At 37.9% G+C, this 17,134-nt stretch overlaps 2 protein-coding genes across 2 annotated transcripts in view; one reads left to right on the top strand and one right to left on the bottom strand.

Annotated features, from left to right (window-relative positions):
- LOC137408574 (EKC/KEOPS complex subunit Lage3-like) overlaps positions 1-17,134 on the bottom strand; it is a 296,168-nt gene that overhangs the window by 164,003 nt on the left and 115,031 nt on the right. The gene's annotated exons all lie outside the window — the stretch shown is intronic.
- Positions 161-17,066, top strand: LOC137408725 (radixin-like). The gene is made up of 13 exons (XM_068095304.1): positions 161-247; positions 1,294-1,352; positions 6,132-6,215; positions 7,096-7,296; positions 8,041-8,210; positions 8,633-8,744; positions 9,136-9,351; positions 10,349-10,512; positions 11,978-12,137; positions 13,139-13,356; positions 14,352-14,556; positions 15,920-16,004; positions 16,482-17,066. Exons 2-13 carry the CDS (start codon positions 1,341-1,343, stop codon positions 16,559-16,561), a joined length of 1,707 nt encoding a protein of 568 aa, XP_067951405.1. The 5' UTR covers positions 161-247; positions 1,294-1,340; the 3' UTR covers positions 16,562-17,066.

Genomic DNA, 17,134 nt, shown 5'->3' with positions numbered 1-17,134 from the left:
TTACGCAGATAATAATTTTCTGTATCCGTTGCGATCTGCGCCGAACATGTCGTTGAGGTTCAAAGGTCAAACAATGATACTCGAGAGGGGGATGACTGCAATTTGAACACCGTTATTCATGTTATATTTGCCCCGCCCTGTAAAAAGCTCAGCTCGCCGCTCTCGACGACAAAAACCGCGACTTCGAACCAAACAGGAAGCGGTGCGTTGTAGATCTGAGTTGAAGAGTGTCAACAGTAAAGATAAGGTCGTATCCACTTCAATGGCTGTTGATTTTAGCTTTAAGTGGGATTTGCGCGAATTCCAGCATTTTCGATAAGCTACCAGCTCATGGTTTTACCGGATATAACATTACTGACCACAATCAATTATTAAACACCTTTTATAAAGAAAATGCAGTATTACTTTTGTTGACTGCTCAAAAAACTGGAAAGTTTGTCGTAGACTTGTTAGAACAGCTGCTCAATTTGTGATCTTCGTATGCATTTATCAAACTTTTAAAGCCTGTTAATCGTTTGTTTTATTGTTTTATGATATTTTATTGATTGAGGGCGTTAACTTAGTTGAAGTGCTACGCCATTAGTGTTTCGTCTGGCGACGAGTACTTCTAGACAATTTATTCATTCAATGTTGTATTGAAATTGTAGCTATTGTTAAATGATGCTTGGTTAGCCCATACTTGTCACTATGGTATTTGAATCGGTCTTAATGTTTCGTATCGAATGAAGTCAGATCGCCAATTTATCAAATCTGAAAACTTAATTTAGAATAATTTTTAACATTGCAAGCAGCAATCCTTTTAGTCAGTTCTACAATGGACCACAAGCATCTTTTGAGCCATGCTACTCTCTAGATTGTGTATTAATACACAATGCTTAAGGAGTTTGATTTTACTAGATTTCTATGAAATCTAGTAAAATCAAACTTAACCACACTTCACTGTCATAGTTACGAAATTTCTATGAAATCTAGTAACTGTGGCAGTGAAGTGTAGAAAATAGTTTATCTAAACATCTGGGCAACTTAAGTTTAAAGAGTGGCTAGCTAGGACATTTCACTCGTCTCATGCTGAAGATCTTTGGCATGGAAGTTGTTCAATTGAATTGCCATTAGTCTGAAATTTCTCACTCCCATTGATATTTAATGATGCAGGTATTCAGGTCGTTGAAGTATTAGTTTGTTACTTTTTTGGTTTTAGACTACTAGTAATGTTTGGTATTGGACATATTTTGGATTTGAATACCACCATTGCCTCACTTTGACGTTTTTATTTATTTGTCTTCATATTGACAGATACAAGCTCACTAAGGACAATAACCTGTATACAATCTACAGAGAATATGCCTCGTCCGGTAAGTAATTGGGTGGCTAAAGTGACTCATACTAAAATGTTCTGCTATTTAGTGCAGCAGAAAGCTCACTAGGTGTGTATAGTTGGCTGAACTCATTGACTAGCGAGTCAGTACTTCACCTACCGGCCTTGCATTCCCTTCAATGAAGCCTACCATTTGTTTACTGATAAGTATCAACTGTTTGTTGATATAGCTGGCAGCTTGAATTGAACCTGTTTGCTCATAGCTTGTTAATGAATTCGGTGTTCCGTTGGAATTGATAAATTATAGGTTTGGATGTTTTATCATGTTGAAGTGTTTTCTTGTTGATACTGGTCATACATCAGCCATTGGCGATTCCTTGTTTAGTATAATTTTTGCGGATTAGAGAGACAGGTCAATGTCCACTCTGTGCCCTTTTTAAAAAACATTGTCTTTGAGCCTGTGCAGGGCGGGCTATTTCACTTTCTCAAGTTTATCAAAGCTATTTCACTTAATAACAACTTAATAAACACGTGTTGCGACTAAATTAGTGAGAAATTTCTATGGTTTGGCGGGTCCAACTATGAATGGCTGGTTTCTGCCTTGAGAGAGACTTGGCTATAGGCTAGTACAGTTACCAATACCATTGCAGCATGGGATGTTGCAGCAATCAGTTATGTAATCCTTTTAATATGACTGAGTAAGTAAAGGTCCCTAGAGAATGAGGTTATGCGCCAGCTTAATGAGGCTGAATCTTTGTCTCCCTGCGTGCATACGAGTCATCACCATACCGCTAACACTACCCACTCTGTGTACATAACGATAAGGGTCACCACTCACCCTGTTACACCTTTCCCGTTCGTGATTATTCGCTCAGCACACGCCCAGTGCTTGCTGACATTGCCCAGTGGTTGCTGACATTGCCTAAAGCATAGAGGTTCGCTCTGTTCACTCTCACCTTACCCTATTCGGAACACCAACAGCTACATAATGGTAATATCACTATTCATTTGTCATATAAGGCTGAAGAATATGGCGTTCATAGTTGCTGTTAGTCGGATTAGTAGAAGCATGAGGAGTCATGAAGGCATCAGTTTAGAGAAATAGATATATACGTTTATATCGAATTCCTTTCTAACGCTGGCAGCACGTGAGAGATTTCAGTACATGCTGTAGTCATTTCAACGTGTTTAACTATGTTTTGACATGACATTGAGGTATGATAATTAGAAATGTAATGTTTGTCAGCTTGCGTGCGGTTTTCCTAATATATTTGTTGCTTGCCTGATTTGAAATTGATGCCAGTTGCATACATTACGGTTGTCAACCACATATGCAGTTTGATGCAATGCTGTTTTGACATCAATTTTATGCGGGCATTAGATTTTAGGCTAAATCCAGGAAATGGCCAAGAAATTCACACAGGAAATTAGTTTTTATAGTTAAATTTACTATAGCGGTCTTTAAAGGTTAACTGACAGCACAAATCTTTGTCAGATTAACTGCAGCAGATAGCATTACACACTGTTTAAGAATATTTTTGATCATTTACCAAATACCAGGCTTATCAATGTTTTCAATCCTAAATATGAACAGAAAGGAGTGCGTTTATGCAAAAATTTTAACTGGAAACAACTGCGACACTAATAATCATATTACAATTGCTCATTTTTAGAATTAAATGAGCTAAAAATTATTCGTTCAAAATCGTTATTCTTGAAAGCCTACCTTGCATTGATATATATTAAATAGACGACTTCCGATAATAGCTAATTTTTAAAATATTTTCATTGTACTTTTCATTTTATTTTTTATTCTTATATTTTTTATTTTACAATATTTTAAATCTCATTCGTTTAATTTCTGTCTAGCGCATTCCACAAGATGTACGCACATTCCGATTGGTGTCATGTTATAACCACCACTCGACAGATGATGCGAGACATATACATACATAGCAGACTTTTCCAATACAGTGCTTCGCTCGCGGGTTACTATATTTTTGTTATACGATTTTTTGCCTTATGGTGTGGAACATGATGTTCTTCTCATCTCCGCCATATGACATCAACAAAGATTTCTCTCTAAATTCAAATTTGGCAGTCAGTGTGTGGCAGCCTTATGTCACAGCTGGGAGCTTGCATCCCGAGTGCTCTATCTTCAGAATTGGTTGTTTGTTCTTCTGACATCAAAGTCGTTGCTGAAAAATGCAATATCATGATTATATTTAGATAAAATAGATGTAATTTTAAATTTCTGTCTGTTAACGTTTAGTAACCATATTTAGTGCAATGTAACTAGACTGTCCACTAATGCTACGAGACTGTCCACTAACGCTACTAGACTGTCCACTAACGCTACTAGACTGTCCACTAACGCTACTAGACTGTCCACTAACGCTACTAGACTGTCCACTAACGCTACTAGACTGTCCACTAACGCTACTAGACTGTCCACTAACGCTACTAGACTGTCCACTAACGCTACTAGACTGTCCACTAATGCTACTAGACTGTCCACTAATGCTACTAGACTGTCCACTAATGCTACTAGGCTGTCCACTAATGCTACTAGGCTGTCCAATAACACTACTAGTTTGTCCAATAACACTACGAGACTGTCCACTAACACTACTAGACTGTCCACTAACACTACGAGGCTGTCCACTAACGCTACTAGACTGTCCACTAACGCTACTAGACTGTCCACCAACGCTACTAGACTGTCCACCAACACTACTAGACTGTCTACCAACACTACTAGACTGTCCACTAACACTACTAGACTGCCCACTAACACTACTAGACTGTCCACTAACACTACTAGACTGTCCACTAACACTACTAGACTGTCCACTAACACTGCTAGACTGTCCACTAACACTGCTAGACTGTCCACTAACACTACTAAACAGATAAAAAGTCTTTAGTGCAGTGTGATCTTCCACCATATTGCCACAATAATAAACTTGGAATGACTAAAGGTAGCTTTCATAACCAAAAAAGGAGAATTAAATTACATGTTATTTAATGTTTATAAAAAGGGTGACACAATGGAATTGATAGCTTAGCGAATAGCATGAAGTTTATAAGTTTATTTCGCTAGATCGATACTTGTAAAAATGTACTGTTCTCCCCTTACTTTAACAAACCATGCAGTTATGGAGGGTAAAACTTGACTAACACCTCAATTTTTGGTTGCCATTATTATTATAAATCTCTGCATTTCTGTTTAACATGGTCCACGTAATCAAATCTACCAGCAGTTCCTAGTACATCGGTCTGCACAGCGGCTAGAGTTTTACCATTTTCGACATTCCTTGTAGACTCACTGTTTATTCAATAGACAGTACGAGTCTGATTATATGTATGATCGAATTGTTTGTTCCTGTTCATCAGTAATAGTATTATATAGCGTTTCGTAGCTCAGATCTTGTGCTCAGTTTCGGTTATCTAACAATATAAAGCGATAAAACTAGACACTTTCTATACCTTAGCACATCATTGCGAGTAAAGATAAAACTTGCATTATCACTACCAACTACCTGAAGGGTTTTGATTGTACACCTATTTCTTGTATAGGTAACACGATTATTATGACATAAATCGTATATGATGTTCCATATAGACAAGACATTCCATAACCTTATTATTCACTTCCATGATGACTAATCCGGTCTTCGGTATGTCCTGGAATTTGTTAGATGATAGTGTAGGTTAATCCTGCGCATATATTTAGTTGATGTTGCTAGTATTAGTAATCAATTAGTAGTCCATTTCCTGCCAGCTTAGGAACATTTTAAGCTGAGATACATGTAAAGCTGGTATAGCCTCACACCCCCCTCTTCCAGTGCCAGCTTCCTCTGATGCTATTTGATTAATCCATTAGCCAGCATATAACCAGCATGTTGTAGCCTGTAATAAAATCATTCTAGAGTATAATTTAGTGATAATGTTTCTCCTCCACATGTACTTGAATTCTGTTATAGCGTCTCCTCCTTCGTCTCTCAGCCGTGACTTACTGACCTCATTTACCACTGCAACCCCCTAGATCTCTTGCATTGTACTAGTAGCTAGCGGATTGATAATTGCTAATCGAGAGACGTGATGCATACACTCAGTTTGAATAGACTGTAGAACTAATAACTTGTCTTGACAATATGTAGGAGCGCGTGTTTAAATCTACTCAGATTGGAATTCATATAACAGTGTCATATATGACCGAATGCACTTTGGGTGACATACTTCTAGCACCAGTCTGAGCATATGGCAGTACGATCGTTTACCTATTTTTAATGTTCATGAAATGCTCAAAAAACTCTACAACTCTGTTATGAAAATTGAGGCAGAAGATTGAACAGTATCTGTCAGTATGCAATACTGTTATTATGAATTGTCTCTTTCATTCCAGTAGGCATTAGCTGAAAAATTGAGGGTTTGTCATATCTTATGTTATTATAGTTTCCCATCACTTCTGAACTATTGTTCTAATAAGTGTTCAGCTCGAGCATTTGGTCAGCTACCATAAATCGTTGTATAAAAAGGCGTCAAAAATTGTGTGGAACCAACCATGTATCTTTGCTTACATGAACCATTTTTATTTATAGTCGTTCTGTACACTCCTGATTTGTTTTCCATTGACTGACGTTGCTCAGTTAGTCAAGGCCTTTTAGTGCTGTTCACAGGCATCTATAAAACCTAACATTCGTTTCATTATGTCTGTTTACTCCAGATCATGCCAATGTGTCTGTTTTATGGTCTCGACTAAACTTTGACAGCAGTACCACATTCAACGTATTGGTATTCTTCATTCTTGCAGGTGAATGTAAGGGTAACCACCATGGATGCCGAGCTGGAGTTTGCCATCCAGCCGAGCACCACTGGCAAACAACTGTTCGATCAGGTCTGTGTATAATTCTATTAAGACTTATTCAATCATGGTTAGTCGACTTGGCGGAATTGTGGCCCAGCGATTGTGTTAGCGAGTCCACATATTTCGGTTCGGTAAGTCGGAAGGATTTTGGTTTGGCCAGAGGGACTCACAAGGTTTTCGAGTTCAGTCAGCGGACGCTACGACTGATGACTTATCAGCCGCGTTGCCAACAGGATTTAGTTATTTATTGGGTGGATAGAGCCGCACTGATTATGCCTCTCTCCGCTGCTATCTTGGTGTGTACCGAGGTAAACCTGTTGGTATATGAGCTCGAGATACTGCTAGAGATAAGGTGGTCTATGTTTGTCTTCAGTACAAACTGTGAATTAACTGGGTGTGTGATACAAAATTATTGTCGTTAAGGGGCATTGCCTAGCACTTTTCAACTACCATTAGGCTGGTGTTGCGATAAAATGCATAGCTTATTCATGCCTTCAGGTTAGTAATGGTGATTACAAATGTAGTTGTTCGTGTGGCTTCCCCACTAATGAGCGTGGGGTGGATTGAGTCACTACTTCATTAAAATAGATGTCTTTAGACTGTCATGATTCTAAATCTAGTGCATGACACATCCTATATTCTTGATTAAAGAAGGTATGAATCATTTATACCAAAGGTTGCCATGGAATCGGAAATTGCTGAGGTGTTCTGTGGTTTATTACAACATATAATTGCGATGATAGATTTTGCATTCTTGTTTATTAAATGAACTGTCATCACTTTGCCTCTTCTTTGAATATGATTTGGTCTGATTGTTGCCAAGTTGAATGCAAAATGTCTTATACTAAAAATTCGGACATTTTCAAGCACTTATCATGCGAATGATCTGAGAAACGGTGTTTGTCCACAGGTGGTCAAGACTATAGGCCTGAGGGAGATATGGTTTTTTGGCTTGCAATATGTCGACAGTAAGGGCTTTCCAACATGGCTCAAACTCAACAAAAAAGTCATGGGACAGGATGTGAAAAAAGAGACTCCACTTCAGTTTAAGTTCAGAGCTAAATTCTACCCAGAAGATGTCAGTGAGGAGCTCATTCAGGAAGTTACACAGGTGAGCCTTGTTTTTCTCTTTTCCCTCTATTCAATTGCATTATATCCCTTTCTTAGACCCATATCTGCTCTCTTCACTCTCTTCTGCTGCCTTTTGTTTGTTTTGTTTCTCTACTTTTTGGTCCCTTGGCACTATTCACTCATTAAAGATGAGCTTACACACAATTTTAGTAGATTTTAGCAGAAAGTATCGGTATTTTTCTATCATTAGCAATTGTTTTTGATGTTTGAGGTGATCGTATTGCCAGGATGTTTTAAGATTAAAATTGAAAAAATTTGATCGGGGTTGAAACGCTCAAAAGAATAATACGTGCAAAAAAGATGTCAATAGTTGATATCGTCTATTGCATTCGAGTTGCAGCGTTACGCGTCTCTATTCTGTCGGTCTCTTTGCAACTATAGACGTCATGTCATGATCACACTTTCGTTTGATCTGAGCGTTTCAATTGCTATCGTATTTTCACCGCGATCAAGTTTTATCGATTTTAATATTGAAACATCTTGGCAGTTGGTCATCTCAAGCATCAAAAACATTCGCTAACGATGGAAAAATACTGATACTTTCTGATAAAATGTACTAAAATTTTGTTTAAGTTCATATTTAAAGCCAGAGTCGGAACTCTAATATTTTCAAACACAAATGAAGAATTAATGTGTCAAAGCTAATGCTCTAAGAGAGGCTAATGCTAATGCTCTAAGAGAGACAATTACAAGTCAGATAAAGTTTTCTCGTATTCATTCGCAGAGAATGTTCTTCCTACAAGTCAAGGAGGCCATTCTGAATGAGGATGCATTTTGTCCACCAGAGACGAGTGTGCTTCTCGCCTCCTACGCTGTACAAGCCAAGTACGGAGACTACAACCCTGACACTCACAAAACTGGCTTCCTTGCCACTGACAGACTCCTGCCAGATCGGTATGTATAAAGGTCTCAGCACTTGCTGACACCCGCTTTCCTCTCCTCCGGGAATGCGCGGATTCATACGCAATTAGCAAGTATACAGTACACACCCTGTTGTAAGGTTTTTATTGCTACCTGTATCTAGCTGTTTGCCTTTGCCTTGGAATTTATGTGATGGCGAATTGTCATCATGGAGCACCAACCAGGGAGAAGTAAATTCCTTCTATTGATTTGACTCGTTCATCCTTTTTACTTGTCTAATGTTGCGAGTAGTAGAAGTCGTTATGTTTATTCACCAAGATTACTCTCTTACAATTGTTTTATACGCACATTTATTAGTCATGAGTGGAAGCTTGATAGCACTTGCTAGCGACGTGAGGTTATACGCTACGTCTGATGTCTATGTCTAATGCCTGATGATACGAGGTCTCTTATAGGGTACTCGACCAGCATCAGCTCGGCAAAGAGCAATGGGAGGAGAGGATTGTCAACTGGTACTCAGAACACAAAGGGCTGATGAGAGAGGATGCTATGATGGAATACCTTAAGGTGCAAACTTCTTTTTACTAGCATCCTTGTCTGTACACATTCCGCAATGTATCTCATAGCTCTTCTGCTGGCTTATTTTTGGATGCATATATTGTCAATTATGACAGACAGCAGGACTTTTTTTACCCTGTATTGCACCAGCATCTACTGGCATTTGCCGATTTTGCAGTGTTAGTAGTTGCAAGAATGCTTCCGCTACTCATGCCCATCAACTCAGTTTCGTTCGTTTTTTTGTGAGATAATTAAACACCAACAAAAATCAACTAGGTAGAAGATAAACATTCTTTGTATTATTTGTTGTTTTTGTCTCATGGTCTAATTTGCTTTAAAGGTCATTGATAATAAAGTTAATGTCTGTCCAAGCTTCTAATATCGTTGTGCTCTATTACAGATAGCTCAGGATCTTGAAATGTATGGAGTCAACTATTTTGATATCAAGAACAAGAAGGGCACCGAGCTATTTCTTGGAGTAGATGCCCTCGGCTTAAATATTTATGAAAAAGATGACAAACTGACCCCTAGGATCGGCTTTCCATGGAGTGAGATTAGGAATATCAGCTTTAACGACAAAAAGTTCATCATTAAGCCAATCGACAAAAAGGCACCGGTATGCGGAGTTGTTATTTTCTGTCAGTATATTCACAGGCTGAAGCTGTCAATAAATTAATCTGTCCTAATTACATTATTGCTCTAAATTTATCGAAAGCTTTCCCTATATCACCCACAAGCGTTTCCCTATATCAGCCGCAAGCGCCGTCATCTGGCTCAAGTACCAGTGACAAGGTAGTTGGATGGTTGGCATGAAACCAAAGCCTGTGCTCGATTGCCACGCTTATTAACTTTTACAAGGAGTCGCAGTCAGTACCTTCCAAAAAGCATTGTTGGGACACATGTTGTATTGGACTGTCCCCGGGATATAATGCATAATATGGAAACCCCGCTTAGTGAGCTCCATTTCTTGTTAAGAAAAGCCAGTTTCTAGATGACTTTGAATTTAGGCAGCAGTCTGACTCTGCGGTCATTGGTGATAAAGCTTCATGGGAACAATAGGCGTCGAGTCTCACTCTGAAATGTTCTCTACGAGATTGTTAGGTCTCACAGCCGATATGAAAACCATACTTTACACAAAAAGTTGTAGAAGTCGGTGTTGGCAACTCATTCAGCCTCGAATGTAAAAAGTACTGCGAGCCTTTTACTATACCACTGTACTGGTATCACTCAGTATGGTCATAAATGGATTAGAACCTGAAGTTGTGTATATACTGTATATTGTCTAAATGGTCTGAGATATCTCGTGTATTTGACAGATAGATGTCATAACTGCAAGAATTGTTTCACATGGCATTATTTTCAGTTAGGAAGAAATGTCACTGTGGTTAAGAAGAAGTGTATTGACACCTAGTTGTCTTTGTAAACAACTTACGGCTTTATGCATTGCATACTTTGGGAGTCGTGTAGTTATTTTTCCTTGCAATCTGTCTGGGAATGACAATCATCTGCCTCCAGGTGGTGTATACGCTTTAACGCAGAGGTGCTCCCATTCTGTGGAGGATGGAAAATTTCATTTGTCGTCCCTTTAAGTGCTATTGTTATTTCTGCTGCAGGACTTTGTGTTCTACACGGGAAGGTTGAGAATCAGCAAACGAATACTTGCTCTCTGTATGGGAAACCATGAGCTCTACATGAGGAGGAGGAAGGCCGACAGTATTGAGGTGCAGCAAATGAAGGCACAGGCAAAGGAGGAGAGGTCTGCGAGGGAGCAGAGAGAGTATGTGTCATTGATTATTCAGCCTAACATAATGTCTATAGTGACATTTCGCGGCTGCTAGGGTCTGCAGTGTTAGACCTCTTGTTTTGACCTACACTCCGTGTTCATTGCATTGCCTTTTTTCATTTTAGACTGCCTGCTCTGTGCACTGTTCAGAGTGTAGTCAGAACTCCTCTTTTGTTATCTACATCAATTTCACTGTGTTTCCATGCTTCGAATTAGTTTGGAGTTGCTTCCACTCTGAATTATATAAATGTTAAAATTCGAACGCAGTCGATGCCATTTTGCTTCACTAAATTTGTGCCAAGGCATTCGTTGTGAGAGTATTTCTACATCATAGAAACTTTCACCGCTGATGGATCCGACTCGATAATACTCGGCTAAACTCTCCCTGCGTTCAAATCACTAGTTCCCTGCTCTGCTACTATTTGAAAACTTTTTTCTATTCAGTAAATATAAACACATGGCATAGAAGGTTATCATTGAGATGGCACTTTTCGTATGTCATTTTGTTCAGGTTGCATGGATGCTAACAAACAAGCTCTAGATCTATTTATTAATCTAAGCATTATTGTCTTTCCGCAAATATATTTGACCCTGATATCACCCCTCTGTGGCCCTGAATGATTACACCAATCAATGCCTACAAAAAAAGTATATGATAGTGTAGACAACTATATTTTCATTGTTGTTAAAGTATTTGTATGGCAGCTTTATTACAGATCTGACATTAGAAACTCATGAATGTGTGCAAATTCTATTTTAAGTTTGAGGTGTCACCATTTCCCATGATATGATTGGAAGGTGAGAGGTACCACACATACGCCGCTGGCTGTATTCCAGACTTGTTTGCGTTCCCTATTACTACCTGTAACCTTTTATGTTTTTGTTTGCTAAGCATATTTATGTAAAATATTAACAGTTTACTGAAGCAGGAGGAGAAGACGTGAGTATGACCTGCTAGATCTGATTGTCTGTCATAAGGTTTCATTGATCAGCCTTCACTAAATTTATTGAACACAATATAGGCTGTCATATCGCAAAACCCTGATTGAACAGTTTGATTATCTGAACAGATTGTCAGCTCTCAAATTCATACTCGGCAGCTATCGTTATGACCAAAGCGGCAGCATCGTGTCGCTGTTTAAATTTGTTTGGTTGGACTGATAAGGCTAGCCGCCTGTCTATTGTTGTCGATTCCATTAGACCAGTTGTGGCAGGTATGGGTGCGGTGGACTGAGTCTTGCTCTGTTGCATATCTTATTCGTCTGCAGTTCAATAATCTATATTTACAAAACTGGATAATGATGGCTGTCTCGATGTTCCATAAGAAATCTGCAGTTTTCTCTTTTTCTTATTTGTACACGAGGCAGTCATCCCAAGCCATGCTATCCTCTTAGATGTTGTATCTTTGCATTTGTGTTCTGTAATGAGGTTGTTAACACTGTCACTCGCTGTTTGACAGGAAGCTGTTGACGGAAGAGAAGAAGAAACGAGAAGCCGCCGAGCAGGAGAAGCAAGCACTGCAGGATAGGCTGAAGGAGTACGAGTTGGAGAGGGAAAGGCAGGCAACACAGCTCGAGCAAACTCTGAAACAAACTCAAGAACTTGAACGAAAAGCACAGGTATGCTTTTGCAACGTGTTACTGAAGGTGGCTTGTGTTGCTGATTTGGTGCAATGTGAGGGAGTGGGGTCTCTTTAAGCTAACCCCGCAGTACCCAGACTAAAATTAAATAAGATATTCAACCGTAGTTTACATTATTACGCTACCTTTTATGATGTTTCCAGCTTGATAGCTCTTGCTTTCTTAAACCAATCAAATATAGTTTTATAGCGAAATTTTCCACTTACATGCATATTTATGGCAGAGAAACTCTACAAAACCGCTTTTATTTATATGTCACATGGAGTACTGCGGGGTTAAATGCGTGGGAACTTTCTGGCCACCCTTTCTTAGTTTGTTTGACCTAGTAAGGTTGTGTTTGACCTAGTGAGGTTGTGTTTGACCTAGTAAGGTTGTGTTTGACCTAGTGAGGTTGTGTTTGACCTAGTAAGGTTGTGTTTGACCTAGTAAGGTTGTGTTTGTCCTAGTAAGCTCAATAATAAAATGAATTAAACTGAAAATCCATCTCTTGATTATAGTTAGCGTTTATACATTTTTTGTTTTTTTCTGAAAGCTTTTGTACTTTTGATACGACCATCTGTCTATTCTACCATTCTTTTATACTATTATTTGATATTTATTTTGTTTATACTTTTGTATTTGAAAATGCTATGAATAACACCATGTACAAAGTTCAAGCCTGTCTATCATTTAATACTATTAATGATTGATAAGAAATAGAAAAATTTCACATCCAAAACTATGTACCGGACTGTTAAAAAATTATATTTTATACAAAATAAAATTTAGCAGCTTTCAATTCTCGTATTAGCAGATATCTGATAGGAAATGGCTGGAAATTTGCGATGGTTAATGACTTGCCGAATTTACATAAAATGTCGGTTTTAGAATTTGTTGTTATACAAATGCGACTGCTGTCAAGCTATGTTTGGAATTTTGTGGGAGAAGTTTGTCAAGAACCATGATGTTTTGTCAAGAACCATGATGTTTGTTTTACTCAGGCAGCTGAGGAAGAAAGGGCTGCAGTAGAGGATGCTCGCCGCAAGGCTGAGGAAGCACAGGCTCTTGCGCTTGCAGCAGCGTCAGCGGAGAGGGAAGAGAAAGAGCGGTTAGAGGCAGAGGCAGCGCAGGCTCGAGCAGAGGCGGAAGCTAAAGAACAAGAGGCTCTGGCCAAGGAGGAAGAGGCAAGACAAGCAAGGGAAGAACTTGAGGCTCAGAGGTGAGGCAGCATGGTTATTTACAGCCGAGAATAGTCCTGGGTACATAGTGTCATACAATCTGAGCTGAAGAAGACATTTGTAGGTCTTCCTATCACCACTAAAATACTGTGTTCTCATGAATACCTGATAACTTCCCAACAAACATTGTTTAGGTTTTCTGTTGTTATGGAATAATTAGACTCATGTTTCAAACTATTCTCAAGTTTAAATTGTTTTTTAACCTGCAATAACTTTCGTCTGATTATGATTTTTATGTACTGAACTGAACATAAAGATGTAATTTGTTAAATGAGCAGTTACTTTGTGAAATGGACATGTTTAGGACATTCCATGTGATTATATCTTTGTCAGCGTGTAAATAATAACATCACATTGTTTAGAGAAACATTTATAGCCACACTGCGTACTGGACTTCTTATCCAATCCTATGCTATTAGACAACTCGTAATCAAAGACAATTATTCCATGTGAAATAAATAAAGTGCTAAATAAGTGTCATGGAAACCGTTGTTTCACATAACACACACATTTTGTATAAAATATAGACCACTAAGAAGCTATAAACTATAAATTTTTGCAAATATTTCAGTGTTTTTGGATACATTTTATGGTATTAAAATGATAAATAGCTCATCTTTAAATAAGTTTGTATGTTTAAATGAATGTTAACAGTATTTGGGAAAAGTTAATTATTTTTATCGATGATAAACCTGAAAGGATTGCTTGAAATACCAATAGTTACATATGAATTTAGTTTTTGATCCATGTACAATTAGTTATAATTTTGATGGAAGATATTTATCATGCTAATTTGATGCATGATGATGGTCGTATTTAGATACCCACACAATATTTTCATTCTGTAAATAAACATTCTCAACATGAAATTCATGCGAAATGTGTAGAAAACTTTTCAGTATCATTTGGCACTCGTATCCCTTACCCAACCCAACCAAGTTAGAATCAATATTCAAGTTCATTGACCTGTCTTTAGATTGAGAATGGAGGAAGAAAAGAAGGAGCTAGAAGAGAGGCTAGCAAACCCACCCAACCTCTACACCAAGGAGGGTGAAGACCACGACGATGACAATGATGATTACACAGCGGACCTGCAGGTGGGAGAGGGAGACGTGCCTCGTCCCGAGGAGGAGAGAGAGACTCTTGCAGCTAAAAATGCTCGTCTCCAGAAACAGCTTGAGGTAAAAAAGAATGACTACTTCCTTTAAATACTTGAAACAAAGTTTAATATCAAGACGCATCTGCTGAAGTGCACACTGGACAGTTCCTAGCCTTAGTTCTATTAAACACATTGTCTCTATTTAGGTGCATGCATAGGTACAGGCACTGTTAAAACTGACCACACTTATTGAAGGTCCATTGTCACTAAGCTGTGTATAGTGTTATAACAGTTGATATGATACATAAGTAATATGACATGTGCTGGTGACTTGAAAATATTTTACAAAAATTCAGTAAGTTTTCTGTAAAGATTATAAAGAGTATTCACAGAATGGGGAACATCTGAGCTCATTGCTTTGTATCCTTAGATAACAAAATGAGACGTGGATGTCTGTCAATTATCTCCACCAAAATGCTAACCTGTATTAAAGAACAATAGCTTATTTTGAGGAATGCTTTTGACTATAACTAAGCACCGAAATTTTATTTTGTATTTAAATAGACACAGTGAGGATCGCGATTATGGCTTAAAATATACACGTTATTTGTTATGAGTTCAGAGTTGGTTAAGTATTTGTTCGATGAATTATATGGGAATATTCAAATGAATGGAAAGCTAAGGATGATCTACGCATGACTATTATTAAATATCAACTTATATTTGCCTTTTAGTCAGGTTTTGGTGTAACACCGATATCCGCACGCTATGACAAAAATCCGATAAGAACCAAGTTTGTATTCGTTGACAATATTGGCCAATTTGTACCATGATTTTGGAACATGCACATTTGTAACAATATGAAAATAAATTGGTGGCCTTTGGAGTATTTGTAGCACGTTATTACTTAGTTGGTCAGTTTTTATTGCCAATCACAGGATAGAAAAAAATGTATTTCAATAAATCGATTATATTTCTTGAGAATATCTTTTGTGGAACTGTCTACAAACAAAACTTGGTATAGGATAGAATAGCGCGAACACACAATCAGAAATTCATGGCATTTCAGCTTTGGACTTGAATAGCTCTCAAGTTTTTACAGATAAATCTCCACAACTATAAATATTTTAATTATTTATACTGTTAATAATCTAATGTCTTTAATTTTATTATTTGTTGGTCAAGTTAAACACCATTTAAGGATATTTACAAGTATCACCAACTCGAATTTTCAATAAAAAGATTTCTTTGATCAGAATTCCTTAATATTCAGTCTTTTAGAGGTTTGATCAACCGTTTGTAATATGGTTGCCTTGAAAACAATTATCAGAGTAAGGTTGTTAGTTTAAGTTTTTGGTGGGCTAGTCGCGAAGGTTTAATTATCTAACTCATTAATTACTTTGTGTCCAAAGAGGGAATGTTTATGAAGGCAATTGTGTATTTAGGATTTGAAGGGAGAGTTGAAGGTTTCACAGGATGCAACCAAGCTTACTTCTGAGGATCGTATTCATATTGAGAATGTTGCTCAAGGTATGTCCCGTTTCGGTATTGTTCATTGGATTTCAATGAGCATATATTTTCGATTTTACATCCCAAAAAGTGTTATGCCTGGATGTGGTTGATACTTGGCTACATATAAGTAAACCCACTGTAAGCAATTGGCCAAAACATCAAGACAAACCTAGGAAGCTGCATCATTAATACAATTGATGCAAAACCAGTTGACAATACTGAACATAACCATTAACTCATATCAGAGAATATAAATTGCCATCATTATCCCATAGGAGATTATAAATTTATATCATTCAAAGGAAATCATAGATTGCTATCATTGGCCAATGGAAAATACCTCAACATCAATCCCCAGCTCATGAAAGTCTTTGTCCTGGGGTATCGCTCCAGCTTTCTGTCAGTACAATTAATTACTGACTAGAACAGTTTTTTCCTTATACATTGTAATAATGCAAGTTAATACTTGCTGTATATTATTGTGTCCTGTTATAGGCCGAGACAAGTACAAGACATTGAAGGACATAAGAAAAGGAAATACAAAGAAGAGAGTTGATGAGTATGAAAGATTGTAGGAGCGGTATACATTTCTATTCACCGCAATCGTTAATGTGCATGGGAAGAAAATGTAACAACGAACAATGCCACTCGATTCTCTTGCAATTCGTCTGATTATAATGCAATTTTACTCATTCCTGGCTTGAAAAATTCACTATGAGTTGGTAAGGATTCGGTCAACTGATTGATCGCATTGTCCGTCTTTTCAAATCTTGCGCCATCTTTACTCTGGCTCTTAAAATATTTTCTATGTCATAATTATTTAGAGGCTTTTTATTGCTTCTTGCATTTCGTGAGTTTTTTATGCGGTTTACAATTAGCTCTTCAGTGCTATCTAGGGATGGCTAGCGACTGTGAACTGAGGGATGCAAGATTGTGTGATGTAAGTTCTCTTGTGAACTGTTTCATAGCTAGTGATGAGGCATATATACATGGTTACAAGGAGCGGGCTTTGTCTCTTCCTTTTTGATTCCACTTATATACAGTACACATGTTATCACTCAATACACTTGACAGCCCATTCTTGGCAGCAGCCATTCCTGTTGTTTCCTTTCTGGTGGCCATAGGTTTACATAACGCGAATGTGTTGG

This window comes from Watersipora subatra, chromosome 11 (assembly GCF_963576615.1).
Source record: "Watersipora subatra chromosome 11, tzWatSuba1.1, whole genome shotgun sequence".
Classification (NCBI taxonomy): Eukaryota; Metazoa; Bryozoa; class Gymnolaemata; order Cheilostomatida; family Watersiporidae; genus Watersipora; species Watersipora subatra.
Note: the sequence above shows the minus strand (reverse complement) of the source record. Positions and strands in the feature narration are given on the sequence as shown.